Consider the following 17,205-nt stretch of genomic DNA (forward strand, 5'->3'; position numbering starts at 1 on the left):
AGCATCTAATTTATCCTTGCGAGATCACCCCCAAATCACAAGGTCACAGGAATAAAATGATCAACAACTGATGAAGTTCTTGATTGTTACCAGCACCTTTGGAAATGCATAGAGCACTGTTAAAAGAATATAGGGTGCAAATATTTAAATCAACCCACATAGCAGATGCAACAAAAAGCCTTGTAGCACAAATACCAATCCATTTATTGTAGCCTTAAAAGTTAGACACAACAATTCTATAGTCATCACATTTGCAGCCAAACTAAGATGATGAGCCCTTGTGATATTTGAGGACGTCTTTGTACCGAGATGGAGTCTGGTTAGACTGTGCTTGATGCCATTGTGACCACACATCAGATGATAACTCTGCCAGACGCTTCTTACGCTTTATTTCTTTAAACCTCTGCTCCAATTTGTCGGCTAGTAAAGCTATAAGAAAAGATGGATGCTATGAGTTCAGTTAACCCTTGACTCCCAGAAGTGATTGACATCTAATTTCGCCCCATAATATTAATACATTATCCAGCAAACAGGTAATGAGAATATTCAAACTTAACAGGTAGGAGTTATCTTAATCTAACCCCAAATTCTGGTAACCAGCTTACAAGAAAATGTGTAGAGGCTAGAGGGGAGAATTACTGGTAACAATCAGATCATGGGAGTAGAGGATTAACTTTAAAACATGAAAAAAAGGAAAATAAAATAATGATTGCCAATGAGAAGTAGGAGTTAAAGAAGGCAAATAGCCATAGTGCTCAACTTAAGGTCCAGGTAATCGCGTTGTGGTTTTGGGTAAGATTCCTTACTGTCACAGTACCCTCTTCACTCAGGATGTTGCTGACCTGCCAGGGAAGCCTGACAAAACACTGGGAAGAGGACGTGTAATAAAATACCATCCAGAGGTAGGGAGGGTAGCTACAATATTTCTGGTTGCTTCATGCTGTGGAAAGCTGATTAAGTTTTAGTGCTGTAGGTCAATTAGCTTGAGAGCAGACTGAACCTGTGCTTTTTTACTTTTTTTTTATTTTAACAAGAAGGAAAGAGGATACCCCTTCCATCACCTATTACCTCACGCTTATCTATGCAACCTAGTATATTAACTGTTATTAAAAAAACACCCTAAAACCTATATTGAAAAAGACATACTTTCTTTGCAGTGCGTAATTGTAAATGACACAGGGCCTGAAAAAGAAAACAAAAGTTGGGTTTTTTACTGTTAATCATTAACAGCTTCTGAAAAGAAAGGACCAAAAGGTCAGCCTGTATACATATCACTACCGAAAATCTATCAAAACATTGCCTGCCTTTTTATTTTGATGTTATCATAACTCGTTAACATTTAACAGTTATTCGTCAAGGGCGAGGTTAATATCGTCAAATAATCCCCCAACCTGAGGCGAATAACTATTTTAGTATTTCAGAGCTGAACAACAGAGAAATTTCTAAAATCATAACATTTTAGTAACATTTACTGACATTTTATTTTAACATTTTATATAAACCGCGTGGAGCAGTTTATATAGCGTCATATAAGGAACCACTCAACCAATCAGATTGCTGGAAACTCTCTGCTCGGCTGTAAAATTATACTAAAATTCAATAGAGAATCTCACCTGAAACAGATTTTAAAAGTTTCACAACACGCTCATGATCAAGTCCCTCCACACTCTAAACAAAACACAAAACATTTAGAGGAATTCAGTGTGATCATTGTTCCTCAAAACTAGAAGAGAACTAGGCATTGTTTCTAGTGAATCTAAATAAACCAAGAAATATAGCTACCTATTCTGGTCAGTTCACTGATAAAATCAAACCCACATATCAACTTGTTATGAAGTCTTCTACCTGATGCAGTCCTTTTTTACAGGACTGTTCCTTATGGCTAAAAAATTTAGACAAAGACTGCATGTGGCTACTGGCATAGCACAATTTCTATGGCTGCATTAAGGTGGCTCGTACCGGTTTTCATCTTTTTGATGGTTTGTAACTTTGAAAGAATACAACAGAAAGACTGACCAAGGCCAGTTGAACACTTTTACGGGGTTGAATTACATAATCATTGGTTATCCAAAAATAAGTGTCATTTCGTCACTAGCGGTTTCCATGGCAACGCTTTCATAGGCTTATTCAGATGCATTTTTTAGCTTGTGGCTTAAATAATTCAAAAACTAACCCAATGACCCCCTGATTTTTTTTCAGTGATTGCTTTTGGCACTTGAAAAGGAAAATGCACAAAGATTTTTAAAAAATGCTACGGAGCGCAATTTCAGAAAATCTACAAAAAGGGCAATTTTCACACATTTCAAATTTCCTTCTGTAGAATTTTCTATTTTTTTTTCTGATGATTCCTTTCAACATTATCATCATATTGGCACAATAAAAAGAAGGGGTCACCAGACTTGTTTTCATGCAATAGCTTTCGTGAGTTTAGCAATAGACCAATTTCGATATATTTCAACACGAGAGACTGGTGACGAAACTTGAACACCCAAGCAAGGCTCTGGGGAACAAAATTCATTTGAATCGAGCTTTGGTTGCTCACATCTTTGAGCAGAAACTGCTTTCTTGAGTTATCATCATTTTTCTTGAGTAAATTCGTAGTTTCTTCGAGTTAAAAGTAAATTGAAGTAATCATCGTTGTCATGGCCACGTCGGAAAAAAAAGGTGAGATCAATCTACAATACTTTCAGCGTCAAAAGTTGCCGTGGTTGCGAACCTTCCTTCTAGGAAGAGGGATACAAACATCCTCGGAAGGAAAGTGTAAAAGAAAGGCTGAGTTGGTTGAGCTTGCGTTTAATGCTCATTCAGTGAATCTCCCGAAAGTGACTGAAGGTGAAAGTGAAAATGAAAATCATATCATGGGCGAATTACTTGCCACAGACAAGGGTGTTTTGCCAGACCCTGCATCCATATTGAAATTGAACTGGAGTAGGAACCTCTCGATATTTCCAGAAGTCACTTTCCCAGGTATATGCAACTATCTCCTCCCTCTTGCACTCTTCCAGGTCAGTTACCAAGTAGTCTATTTCATCAGCTGTCAAGTCTGTTTGACATGCCGTAGAGCATTTACCTTTCGCAAGCATAGTATCAGAACCGTTCGAGTTACTTTTCGGTGTTGCTTGTTCCTGGCTGCAAAAGTGTGAGTGATCATGGTTTAATGAAATCACATCAGCACTAAAATCCATGCAAGTCTCATTGGAGTCCTCATGGAGCTTTCTGGGACAAACTTTCTTGGCCTGCGGTTGTTCATCACACTGTGCCTTCCTATCGGCAAGACATTTCGAACACGAACTCACAGTATTAGTAGATTTTGTTGGATCAAAGATGGTCGGATAGTTGTCTGAACGTACACTTTTTCTACCAGAAATTGAAATCTCACTGTCGCTTTCCTTAAAATGCAAGGAACAGATTCGTGGATCGCCCAGTGCCTTGAATTTTTTATCTGCTCGCTTACAGAAAACTTCCCACTTCTTATGCTCAATGGGCCTTGTAGGAAAGCAAAACTAACTGAGATCCGATCTTTTCTTACTCCCATTGCCGCAAAGCGCAACAGCACAATACTTTACCATGCTACACGCGAAGATGAACAGCAATGGATCAAAAAAAAAAAAACCAAGAATATACCCTTTTGATCAATCGCACATGGCTATCCTTGCAGTGTTTGCAGTGGTGTGTTTGTTTTTATTATTCGCGCCGTATTCCCCGGAGCCTCGCTTCGGTGTTGGAATTTCATCACCAGTCTATCACGTTGAAATATATCGAAATTGGTCTATTTCCATGCGCGTTCTTGCGCATTTAAAAATCTGGATTCTATACGATCGACATTTGCTTAAACAGCCTTCAAAGACAGCCTCCCGAACTCATCTTAAAAATCCTACACATGACTTCTGGCTATATCATATTATTTTCCTTGAAGTTTCAAAGTCTTCTTCCACTTCAGGTAGATTATCCTTCACTTGAGTTCTTCTTTTTTTACTGTCGCAAGATTTCATGTCGGTTGAATATTTCTTTTAAATGTGAAGTGAAGCAACCTTTAATTCTCCGAAAATCGTCTTCGTTATCTTAGTTTCTATCTCCTGCATTCACAGTGGCCGCTCAACACATCAAATACAAGCTCTTAGGTGAACTTCTCACATAAGTAGGAAAAAATCCTCGAGCCGCCATCTTTGTTTTAAATTTTCGTCTTTTAATCTCGCGCTTCTTTCACACGTTTCTCTCACACGTGACGCTAGAGTGATCTGTTCCCCGTGCAAGGAAACTGGTACGAGCCACCTTGAAAAGAACTAGAGGTTGTATAATGATGCTAGAAGGTAGTGTTGCATTATTTTGTCTCGCAGGCAAAACAGAAAACCTGCTGCATCCCACATACTAATGAGTACCCTGTTCCACAAGAGAAAGAGGATAATTAATGATAACAAAGAGTAGTATTAACAATATAATGATGATAACAAGTATAGTAATACAATAATAATTCAAAGGGGCTAGCTCAAAAACCTCATGGTTCCTATGACCCCAATTCTCTGGGCTCCAACAATGATTACCCAGGCTTCTTTTAATTTTGCCTTCTTTCAAAAAATTAATAATAAGTAATCAATAATAAGAATAATTGTAATAATTTTACTTACTCTGTCATTTATGGCAAGAATATTATCTCCAACCTTAAGTCCTCCATGTCTACAAAAAAGACATGGAAAAAATCAAAACCACTTCCTTAAAAAAAAAAAAACACAAAACAAACAAGAACAACAATTCTTCAACATGATGTGACCCAGTTGACTTTCGGCTTTTCATTTTTGGTTTACTGGTCGCTTCTAAATATCTAATCTAGCAAATTAGATGGGGCTTCACCAACTGGTAAATCAAAACAACACTTCTTTCTACAAGACTAATAATAACAATAATAATAATAACGGTTTATTCACAGTACATCCACATAAAAGGTGTGGCTCTTCATATGCGATACTAAAGTTTAATATTAAAACTAAATTATAATGACTCACTAAATTGTAATAAAAACTATACATGAAAGTAAATATGTGGAATATATTGGTTGGTGGTGGTGGTTGTTTCTATATCTTTACAAGGAAGACATAGTACGCGCCTTTTAAGAACGCCTTGCAGAGCCTGCAGTATTCTTTAAAATCTGTGCAATTCCTTATATTTGCTGGCAATTCGTTAAAAATCATGGCTGCTGAATGCTGAAAGGTGCCGTGTGCAAATGGAACATAAAGCCTTGGAGCAACACTGGAATGCTGTTGACTATGTTGAGAGCCACCTTAATTAACCAAGAACCCCCCAAAGTGACTTGCCTCTTATTTCTCCTTTGTAACCCAGTATCATGGGTGAATCAAACACAAGAGTAAAGGAAATGATCAATAGCTGAATAAGCTCTTGAATGTTAATCAAATTGTCATTGCTAGTACCATAGAATATGGGGTAAGGTAACCAATCTGATCCAACCAATGTATTGACCAATGCATTGTGTTGTTGGGATCATATTGTTTACCTTAGTATTACCCAGGATAAGTACAGAGATCAGTGAGGAGAATCTATATGCTGATACAAGGGTGTAAAAGGGTTAATACAGATTCTGTAATTACAAGTACAACTAATATGTATAAAAGAAGAGGAATACTCACTTGTCTGCGACACTGCCTTGCACTATATGAGATATAAACACTGGTGACATGTAATGAAACTCAAGGAACTTGTCAGTCTGTTTTTTCTTGATTTCTCCTCCCCTGATATGGAATCCAAAACTGCCATTTTCCTGTAAAGACAAAAGAAAAAAATTTCATGATCTAAAACCCTTTCCACTGATGTGCTCATTTGCATGTGATTAGCTTTTATTTGTTATTAAAAAACGAGATTACACCTCCCTTCACTCGCAATCAGCATAATTCATTCTCATGCTATACAATACAGGATATTTAAGACTAGTCATGTTTCCTTTACCACTGCTAGAGATGAAAGCATTACCACAGTTTACTAAAGTTTAAGATAGATATACAATTAATGAAATTAATGGAGAAGCAAAAACTGTCTAGAACATTACTGTAATATATCCAAAAAAATATTTAAGAGCAGTTTCAGTTAAAGATAACCTGACGTACATCACAATGGTTACAATCCAAATTTTCTAATCTTACCTTTTCCAACTCAACTACTCTCTGTTCAGCAACATTCAAACCAAGATCAACATTCTCTTCCTTTAAAAACTCATCCCCATCAAGAGTTAACTGAAACTCGTTAAATTCATCAGGATAGTGATCTAATAAAGCCCTCTGGCATGCCTGGAGTGAAAATTAAATAGAGAATAATACAGGGGATCACCCAGATATAGCATTTCTCTTTTCAGGCACAAATCTATATGGCACTCACTAGCTGTGCTCAGTTATAGCATATCAAGTTGAACATGAAAAGAGAAATTCCATATCAACAAGCAACCACTTTTTACTTTAAACACAACAAATATGTGAAATACATATATCTGAACTGCAGTTATGAAAGATATATGTGCACGATCCTCATAGTAAGGCACTATTTAAGCAAGGATCGAGCACCTATACATTTCTTATTTTGTTTATTATATAAACTCCATACACCTTTACAGATCAGAAAAGTCAACTTTATTAATGAATCAACCTGACAGAGTGGTGCAAATATGTGCAGTTAAGGGTTTAATCAGGGCTGGAAATACTTGAAAAACACCACAGGTTATAAAATAAAATCTCTTGACCTCTTCGCTCCTACCATCTGATTGGTTAACATTTGTTTGATTATATTCTAATTTGCTATTTTAAGTGTACAATGCTTGTTATCTAATACAGCATAATCTAGATAAGAATGATTTTGTTGTTTGATACAAACTCAGCTAACCTTCTTCTCTGCTGATACAAGTGAGTGGCTGATAGCTGAGACACAAATAATATACAAAATAATTAGCACGGCATATTTGAAACCTGTTTGATTGGGTTATGTTCTTGAGAATGATAAATGTAACTCAGCTTTTCAAGAGTATCCAAAGTCTTAAGTTTAAAGACTAACTTTCCATTTACATCTATTTTACCATGTCCATAGTCATTATTATAACCCTTTAACTGCAAAGATCTGGCTGTCAATTCTCCCTTCACACTGCTACACATTTCCTTGTAAATTAGTAACAAGAATTTGGTGTTAAGTCTAGATAACAACTTCTACTTGATGAGTTAGACTATTCTCATTGCCTGTTTACTGGCTGATGTGTGGATATTAAGGGGAGAAGTTACATTTTTATCACTTCTGGGAGTTAAAGGCTTCAAGCTAACAAACAGAAAGACACTAATCTACTGATCACAACAAGAAAGGAAGGACAAGAAACCAATGGGCAAGAATTAAGGATTACATTGCAACCCTTCATGCCAAACAGCATCATAATGAGCAAGTAATCACAACCCAAGAATGGAACCTGGAAATTTCACTAACCGCCTCCCGGTTAGCTCAATTGGTAGAGCACTGGACTGTTGTGTGGGAGGTCGTGAGTTCAAATCCAGCCGGACCAACACTCGGGGTCTTTAAATAACTGAGAAGAAAGTGCTGCCTTTGTAATAATATCTGCAAATGGTTAGACTTTCTAGTCTTCTCAGATAAGGACGATAAATGGAGGTCCCATCTCAAAAGCCCTTGTATGTGATAAAAAAAAATTTGTGGGACGTTAAAGAACCCACACACTGTTCGAAAAGAGTAGGGCACGCAGTGCCCGGTGTTGTGGTCTATCTTTGTGTAGTGTCTATCAAATTGATGGGGGGTACTGTGCCTTTGAATATTGTATAGAAAGGGTGCAATATAAATAAGGAATTCATTCATTCATTCATCATTCACTTTTAATGGTGAAGTAAACAGTGGGATTTTATCCAGAATAGCTAAGTAAGTTGTAATAAGTACATCTTTTATAAACAGACCAGCCATTTAAAAAAAATTATAAACCAAAGAGACGTTAAAGAGACATTACATGAAAGTCACTTTCACTAAAGAAGACTGACAACAAGAGTCCTACCTTTCCCCAACATTTCGTTATTTTCACCCCTTGTCACAAGGACACAATAGATGAATGGGTTGTTCACACAATACCTAGACTTGACTTCATCTTGGAAACCAAGTCTGAGGATAAAAAAATATGGTGTTTTAATGAAAACTTACATAAGACTCATTATTACAAAAACCTTAATAGTAATGGTGAGGTTTAACTAAATCAACTGAGAAGACTGGACCATAGATAAGCAAAAGTAAGAGTACACAGTTTTTGTCTCCTGTATATTTTGTAATTAATACTTAATACTCTAACTTGGGAATGCATATTCTCCATACTGTTATCCATATATTTCCAAGGATGCTGACAAAGATAATTCATTGAACAATCAAGAGCTTCTTCAGTTGGTGATCAGTTCCTTCAATCTCAAGACCTTTAATTGTGTGATTCAGGGCTGATATTGTGAAGATAAATTAGAAGCTAAACACTCAGCAGGTCAAAAGGTAGTCTCCTTCGCAGCCGTCTTTCGGGATGTCACACAACACTTCCCCAAAAGAAATGGCTGCTCACATTCGAACCACATTCTTTTCCTTTTTTTTTGCACAAAGTTTATGTGAGATTTCCTTTCAGCCGCATGGTACAGTGAGTGAAACGCCGAAAAAAGTTTTCAAGGAAATCTCAAAGTGTTTAATGTGTTCTTCGCCTTCGGCAGCCCAAGAAAGAGTATTTATTTTTGGAAATAGTACACATAACTTTGTGGAAATAATCAGATCTTCGTTGGACTTCGATATCAGCTGCTATGTGAGCAGCAAGTTCTTTATGTGCAAAGCTGTGTGTTAGAAGCAGCTGCTGAAATTTCAACAAGCAACTGAAAAGGTTCTAGAGCTGAAGAGGAAAATTCTTGAATCTTTCTAAGAGAGGCCAAGAGCCAAGCGTGTACATAATGCTGGAGATGAGCATCGGGAGCAAAGTAGAGCTGCCGGAATCCAAAATTTACAGTGCCTTCAACGATCTGAGCAAAGGCCTCGAAAATGTTTGTACAAAATCTACCACTCGTCACCAAATTTAGTATCTTGTAGGGAACTTATAGATCACACAGAATCTGCATTGCCACACTACCTTTACTCTCTCGCACACTTGCCCCATAAACATTACACAGCATTACCTACGTGCTTCATACTAATTAGATTACGTCACCACCAATATTATTAGACAAACATGAACACGATAGGGAGAGCCTGATAAATTAGAGATTTTCCAGAGCCTGTGGGCAGGTTTACTAACACATCTTGCTTCTGGATGACAAACTTTTGAATCGCCAGCTTCTGGTAAGAATTAAAGCCTGCGATTTTGAAAGTTGATGATGTTTGAAGAAAAGCTTCATTAAGGGCCACCAACTTGATTTTGTAATCTCAGGAGATCGTGGAATGATAAAACAAGAAGTAGTGGGTTGAGTCATCTTTAGAAAATTTTGCGCGTGACAGTTCCAGAAGATGGAACTGTAGCTGTGATTGGCTAAAATCGAGAAAGGAAGGTGGTTCAAATGTGAGCAGCCATTTCTTTCAGGGGAGCGTTGCATGACATCCCAAAAGACGGCTGCCAAGGAGACTGGTCCAAAGGTTACACACCTTTAACTCATACTTACTTTGTTTTTAAAGGAAAGTGTTCCTTTTCCACAGAGATCTTTTGAAGAATGAACTTGGGGTGTTGAAGTTTCAACATCTCTTCAATCTTCTCTTTAGTTAGCTCAGGTATAAGATGTGTCTTTACGAATGCATCTGCATTCTTAGGACTCTGATAAAGAAAGAAATCTTCAAAATAAAAGAATTTCCTGCATCTTTGAAACTGATTTCAGAAAATAAAAGTGTCTTTATTATTAACTTATCAATCATACTCATTTAGTAACAGGTTATTCCGAAAACTTTGTGCGTTCTTAGGGCTCACTACCCGATAAACCAACAGACATGTGGTAATTTGGTAAAATCAACTACGTTGAAATTGTAAATTGGCCACTGTAAAGAGTTAAAAAGCTGACATTTCAAGCGTTAGCCCTTCATCAGAGTGAATGACGAAGGGCTAACGCTTGAAATGTCAGCTTTTTAACTCTTTACGGTGGCCAATTTACAAATTCAACTTAGTTGATATAACCAAATTACCTTGTTACCCCCACCGACACATCACCACAGTTTCTTTAGAAACTTATCCCCTTCATTCAATAGAAATGTGGCCTACTGTTTAAAGAACTTAACCTTACACAAATCCATCACTGACCTCATGAACATAAACTGCTCCCACCAGTGCAAGTACAGTTTGTCTCTGCATCAGTTCTTTACTTTGTCGCTAAACATCAAAAAATAGAGGTATCATTGTGTCTCCATAGGATTCCCCTGTCTGCTATACAATTCTCATGATATTAGATTGGAGAATTTGGCATTTGATTAAAAAATGAATCCTCTAATTTATATTTTTCTTTATTCTCTTTGCTTGTCTGCTAAATATTGTCAGTACTTTTATGTTAAGAGAAATTCTCTCTTGGTCACTTATAGGAGTTATATGGTTAAAAGGCAAGCACTATATAACAAAAAACAGTGCAAAAAGGGTTGTGAAATGTTTAAAAAAAAAAGAAATTGAATTGTTTAGAGTTTAATGTGCATTTCTATGCCATTGTCCACAAAGACAGTCTGATTAGGTTATCATACCTTCAACAATTCTAAGAGGAATGCCAAGGTAAAATAAGAGAAACATCTGCCATACAAGACAACTTTTTATTAGTGGATCAAAAATTATCTTGCTATGGAAGTAGACAAATCATTCAAATTTAAGAGAATGTATGGGATGTCAAGACATGTCCTTCAAAAATATCATATATTTTCCTAATTTGTTATATATCTGCTCCTTTCTGGACAAATCATTCATTTCATATAATATTGAACTAAGGCAGATTTTACACTCACATAGTAAAGAGCATATTGTGTAATATCCCATTCTATTGCCTTCTGTATTACAAAATCTTCTAAAAGAGCATTGTGTAGATCCCTGAAACCAAACCAAAACACAATGAACCCCTTACATCCTAACATCAGAATGCACATTCCCTATACTATTCTCCAAACACTTTTTAAGGTGCTGACAATAAGAATTTGTTTAATAATCCAGAGCTTTTTTAGTTGGTGATTATTTCATTCATTCTCTTTGTACCTTTACGTTAGGATTGATATTGTAAAGAGAAATTAGATGTTAATCACTCTTAGGGGTTAAAGAGTTAAGAAGGTATAATCATTACAATGACTTTGCACCAGGGATCAAATTGACTAGTAACAGAGTCATATTAAACACTAAGTTGAGAAAAAAAAATGAGGAACTCCAACCCTTATCTCCAAGATCTGGCCCTGGTTGTTCGAAGGATGGATAACGCTATACACTGGATAAATCTCTATCTGGTGGATAGAGCAGTACGTTTTGGTAACACTTATCCGCTGGATAGCGATTTATCCGTTGGATAGCGTTATCTGCCCTTTGAACAACCGGAGCCTGATTGCTAACTCTCCCCTTTGGCTGCTACACATTGATTACACCTCAGTGACAAGAATCTGGTGTAGGATCAAGAAAACAACTTCTACCTGACAAGTTTAAGTATTTGCATTACATGCTTGCTGGATAATTAACAACTATTCACAGAAGTGGAGGTGGTTAGTGGTGGATATTTACCAAGCCACGAAGCTGCGAGGTAAATATTCACTGCTAACCACCGACACTGAGGTGAATAGTTGTTTTAGTATATACTAAAATAGTGAGATAATATACACCACCAAAAATTGATTTTAATTCATACATTCCAGCAACGATTCCAACATTTTCCCGCACGTAATGATCCAACGCGGCTCGGATCGCGGTAAGTGAATTTTGTTGTAAAACCTGCCGTCTCATTTTTTCGCTGACAGATAAAATTTCTGAAGACATTTGTTTAGCTCTGGTGGCGACATTTCCTCAAATGGTGTTGCAAACTCTTTCTGCATTTGAAACCATTTCGTAAAAAATACCATTTAACTTTGATTTTCAAGTGAACAAGTGAGGTTACGCAAGATTAATTTGCATTTGTAAACAAAACCTTTTTCATTGGTTTTTATCGATAAACTCCCGGTTACCATTACCTTTAAACACGGCCAAACCAAATTTAGTCGCTTTCTGTGTTTTCAGGGACTGCTTCGTCGTTATTTGAGTGATTTCTTCGCATGTCACGGATGCAAACTGGCACGCCATTTTTTCCCGAGTTGCTCGGAGGTAAATAGCAAATGATATTCGGAGTTTGACTAGCCAATCAGAGCGCGCCTTCAAAGCTATCCACTGTTTTAGTATATACTAATGTATGGATATTGAAGGGAGAAGTTACATGACAATCATTTCTGGGAGTTAAAAGATTTTGAAGGTGTAAAAATCACTTTGTGCCGTACCAAGTACCAAACTGACTGATAAGATAGTTAAATTAAGCAAAGCAATATGAAGAACACTACATAAGTTAAAAAAGGAGGCACTTCAACTCCTTAATTCTAGTCTTCATGGACAAGTGTCCAAAAATGCATAAGGGTATGGCTTTCTACTACAACTTTGAAATCTAAGGGTTACTTTTTTCAGTTTTGGATTGACAAATTCAAAAGGAATTACCAAGTATAGCCAGCTGAAATGGAAAACAAGGTATAATCACTGCAGAAAAACAGGAATGTTACAATAGGGAAGTAAGGCTTTCTTTACATGATATTTTGGCCCTGAACCATATTACTTGACAGCCATTTAAACAAAATAAATAAATGTGCTAATTTGACATGTGTCTATTGTAGAGCACAAGCCTTAATTGAAAATTGCTTTAAATTTGCCACATGATATATCTCATACTTACCAAATCTCTGCAGCTGAAATTTGAGGAAAGTTTTCAAATAGATACTCAGTAAAGCTCTTTCTTGCAGTTTGTGCTCCTATAAGTTGGAAAACAACCTTGTTAAAAGCAATTACTGTAACTTTGCATTTTGTAGACAAAACAATGGAAGTGTTTCATCGGTGTTAAGTCTTACCAAGAAAAGCAAGCTTTTCATTAAATCCAACGAAGTCTGTTATTTTGTCTGCATTTTGTAGAAGGAATGACTCATGAGTGAATGCAGCTAGAAGATTTCTTTCTCCTGGAATGTTCACATTGAGCTGAGTAGCAAATTTGGCAATACCTTCTCTGAAAGCTAAAGAAAAGTGGTGTAAATTTCAGTATTCAGCATACACCCATGGGTAAATGGTGGACGCTAAATTGACCAATCAGAGCACACACTTTACCTTGGTTATGTTATAATATACTATTACAACAAACTACACACCTCTATTCAAGACTGAAGGGTATGATTTAATTTGTCAAAAATGGGCTAGATTAGATTCGTTCAAATACCTTTGTTTGTCAGAAGAGTTTTGCTGTGTGCAACCTTTGCCTCCTACACCAGGAAAAAAAAGAAAATTCACTGTTGAGAAGAGCAGTAACCAACCATAATGATTTCTAATGATTCTTTAATTTTCACCCTTTTGTACCAACACTCCTTGCACACAGACAAAAGCGACGTACAAAACCAGCTTTAGGAACAATCGGTATAAAGTTCAAATGATATGGATTCCACCTGATATGAAATGCAACCAATACTCAGAAATTTCATAACAAAAAGTTACATCCAGCATATAAACAAAGTGGTGCACACTAGTAACAATAACACAAAGTGTTATAGGGATGGAAGGCCAGTCCATAACTAGTTACACCCCAAAATTCCATCAGCCTCCCCAGAGAATTTTACGTTACTCATTCACACTAGATGCTATCATGTTATATAAACTGGAAGGGCACATGACTGTCATGTTGGAAGTCAAAGGTTTCATCCACAAACAGGGTTAACAGAAACAACACTATGCGTCTTAAAACCCTGATGATTACAAGTTGAGGATGGTGAGTTATCTATCAATTACATTAACAAACAGTAAACTTTTGCACCATTGAAATTTCACCCTGTTGTTAATGTCTAGTAGTAGTACTAGTTAATGTATGTTGTAGTAGTAGCAAGTAGGATAAATATTGTAAGAAATATACAACTTTTTTAGAGACATGTTTCGGCATGCTGATGCCATCTTACTCATTGATTGAAGATGCCATAAGCATGCCAAAACATGTCTCTAAAAAAAGTTGTACATCTCTTACATGCCTAAAAATTAGATCTTTAAATTGAAGTGATTTATACTTATTATTATTATTAACTTATATTCACTTATAGTGAATTCCTTATTCTAAATATGGGGTCCCAAACTCTCCACCTTCTTTGTTGGCAACCAGCCATACAGGTGTTTTGAAGATTGAACCCCTCCCCTCCCCTCCCTCCTAACCACTCCTTCCTCCCCAATCTCCATTTCCCCTGGCATTTCCCCTGAGGGCATTAAAGAAACATTTATTCAAGAAAAATAATCTTGATTGTTTCAATTGTCCAATAGCTCAATTGTTTTTCATAATCTCTTCTCCTGTTAAATATCATTGAGAATTTAACTTACTGGAGGATACTCTGAAGTTGATGTAGAATACCGCAGCACAGATGATAACTTTAGATCGGATATATCCCGCAAAATGCTTCTCTGATTTAGACATGAAATACTGCAACAACCCCACCGTGAAGCTAACAAATTTTGTGAAAATAATCTGTACAGACAGTCACTCCTCCTCCACTTAAATGGAATTCTAATCATCGGTAAAATGTTTCTTGTCTGACGAAAGGAAGCGCTCATGATGCGATCAGCTGTAATCTAAACAGTTCTCACAAACTTTAGGCAAAAACGTTTTAAACTGACGTTCCTTGATCTTAATAGGGAAAAAATACTTCCAACCAAAGGAGGGTATCAAGACGCCAATATTTTAAAGTTGGGATTACAAATACATGGTTCCTTCAGTGTAATTCGTCCGCCATGATAGACCAACTACATGTGAAAGGACCGTGGGTACCGTGTTCACTCGAGATGCCCATAGCCTCTACTTCACGTGGGTAAGTGCGGGGGGGGGGGGGGTAAGTGCAACAACTGGAAACTGGTCAATTCGACACTGCGGAAATACGTTTTGGTGACGTCACAGTGGTCAGTGGTCATCAACATTAGGCTGCCAAGTGCTTCCATGTGTTTGTGGACTGAGTTCGATGAAAACATCGGCCTTTTGCATGGTTTTAAGTCGGAAAATATCCATGATACTTCTTCTGGTTTATTATGGTTGTTCCTTTGAATGGGTTGTTAATACTAAAACCACGTCTTAACAAACAGCGGTACAGGGGAGTCATTTTGTTTGGAGTTTTGTGCTGTTTGCTGACTTTAGCTGGCCGTCATTACGAAGTGCGATCGTAGTCCGTCAGTCGCCCTCGCCTTCAGAATTGTCAAAAACAGCGATAGTTATCCAGACAAAGCAAGAGATTAGTTCTGTAAGATAATTTTCCGGCGAGTCTGAAGACTGGTTGGACTTTTAAGTGTTGTTAGCATGAAGCGATACACGTAATTATTGAGTTGTGAAAATATTCACACTCACTTTGCGCCGACGTGCGGTGCCTTTTCATTTTGGAAATCATTCGCTTGGTTGAGAATTTTACTTTTCTAGACTGATTTTTCGCCATTCCACCTTTCTGTTTTTCTGTGCCTTTAAGAACGGGTGTCCGTAACGCTCGAAACGTCAGCTTTTGTAATCGTTACGGTTGCCAATTTACCATTTCAACTTTGTTGATATATCCAAATTAAAATATGAAAACATTTGTTCATTTCATATACTTGCAGTTTTATCAACAAGTTATCTCTCATGAACAGAATAACGGCTGACTTAAGCTCATCTAATGGTGATGTTTACAAAGGGAGTGGAAATCGAAGAAATTGTGATTTGTTTGTACTTGAGACCGTCCAACATGATTGGTTCATTTACAATTAAGTCTTGATATTAATCGATTGTAGATCTCCATTACTTGTCCTTGGTACGTTTGCTTGTACCTGTTACTACAACTGCTACTTTAATTTCCCAAACAGCTCTATTTGTTTTACATGAAAGCATTTTCAATGAAACCCACTTTTTTATTATGATTATGATTATTATTATTATTATTATTATTACTCTGAGACACAGCTTTGCTGTGTCTCAGAGGAACCAGGAGAAAGAGAAGAGTAGCCAATATATCTGACACTGACATTACATCGGAAAGTGCGCAAGCCAGAATTTAAGTAGTCAATTTTTTATTATGTAGCTTAGTTTACTGAATTTTTCTTTTTTTTTTTTAGAGAACTGCTTTTTGTGAAATATTTTTAAAGAAAAAATTTATTATTATTAAGGACGTCGATCATGTATCGTCAATTTATTTGCTGTTCTTCTGAATGAAGCTGAAGCAAAATAATGCAGACATAAGATGAATTCTGCTACTCTGTAGAGCAGTTGTTAATACCGAAGAGATTCAAGACTTTTCTCTCAGCTAGAGACTTTTTAAACTTGTTTCATTATTTATATCTTACTTTGTCTTAATTTTGTTTGTTATCCTGTATTTTTAATGATTTTATGAAATAAAATTATCACAATTATTATTATTATATTTTTATAACTCAGTCATTTGAAACTTTTACAGGCACATGTATGTTTACCTGAAGTATATTCCACTATCTTGCATGTGCATTGCATTAATTTATGCAAATAATCAACTACTCTTCTTCTTCAATTCATTTTTTTTAGATTAGCTTTGCTTTGCTTTACATAGTTTCCATGTTCTTAAGGAATCATACACATCACATGCTCTGAAGCACCGTAAGGTTAATTGTGATCCCCATCAGGAATATCACATCATATCCCCACACTGAGAACATCATTATGAAACATTCCTACTTGACTTGTAACCATTTTTTTTCAAGGTGGCAAAATATAAGTATACTGCTGAAACTCATTGAGAATTTCTCATCTACTACAACCAGCACAGCCATACCAGTGCTCCCCTTACCTGTAATAAGTTGGGAAAAAGATATCTGCATGGTGCTGTCATTGTTCATGTTTGGGAATATCCCATCCTTGATTTTTATTTGACTAGATGGGTACAGCAGTACACAGGCTAATTACAAGCTTTGGTTACTCCTCATTACTTACTGTTAACTGGGAATTGACTGCTGACTTAATCTAATCAATTTTC

The 17,205-nt window shown here is 36.6% G+C and overlaps 1 protein-coding gene across 3 annotated transcripts; it reads right to left on the reverse strand.

Annotated features, from left to right (window-relative positions):
- Window positions 1–180: 180 nt before the first annotated feature.
- Window positions 181–15,038, reverse strand: LOC111326101 (uncharacterized). Of its 3 annotated transcripts, none has more exons than XM_022930030.2 (15): window positions 14,570–15,035; window positions 13,434–13,476; window positions 13,075–13,233; window positions 12,903–12,978; window positions 10,963–11,044; window positions 10,280–10,348; window positions 9,654–9,802; window positions 8,036–8,139; window positions 6,880–6,914; window positions 6,150–6,293; window positions 5,640–5,770; window positions 4,626–4,674; window positions 1,614–1,668; window positions 1,147–1,182; window positions 181–429 (listed from the first exon to the last, which is right to left on the reverse strand). In XM_022930030.2, the coding sequence occupies exons 1-15, from the start codon at window positions 14,798–14,800 to the stop codon at window positions 263–265; spliced, it is 1,530 nt and encodes a 509-aa protein (XP_022785765.2). In that variant the 5' UTR covers window positions 14,801–15,035; the 3' UTR covers window positions 181–262. The 3 variants fall into 3 exon arrangements, with proteins under 3 accessions (XP_022785765.2, XP_088598937.1, XP_088598938.1); XM_088742811.1 differs by lacking the exon at window positions 181–429 and adding an exon at window positions 454–866 and having other exon boundaries at window positions 14,570–15,037; XM_088742812.1 differs by lacking the exons at window positions 181–429; window positions 1,147–1,182; window positions 1,614–1,668 and adding an exon at window positions 1,675–4,380 and having other exon boundaries at window positions 14,570–15,038.
- Between the last annotated feature and the right edge of the window lie 2,167 nt (window positions 15,039–17,205).

The sequence above is a fragment of the Stylophora pistillata genome, chromosome 13 (assembly GCF_964205215.1).
Source record: "Stylophora pistillata chromosome 13, jaStyPist1.2, whole genome shotgun sequence".
NCBI classification, from domain to species: domain Eukaryota; kingdom Metazoa; phylum Cnidaria; class Anthozoa; order Scleractinia; family Pocilloporidae; genus Stylophora; species Stylophora pistillata.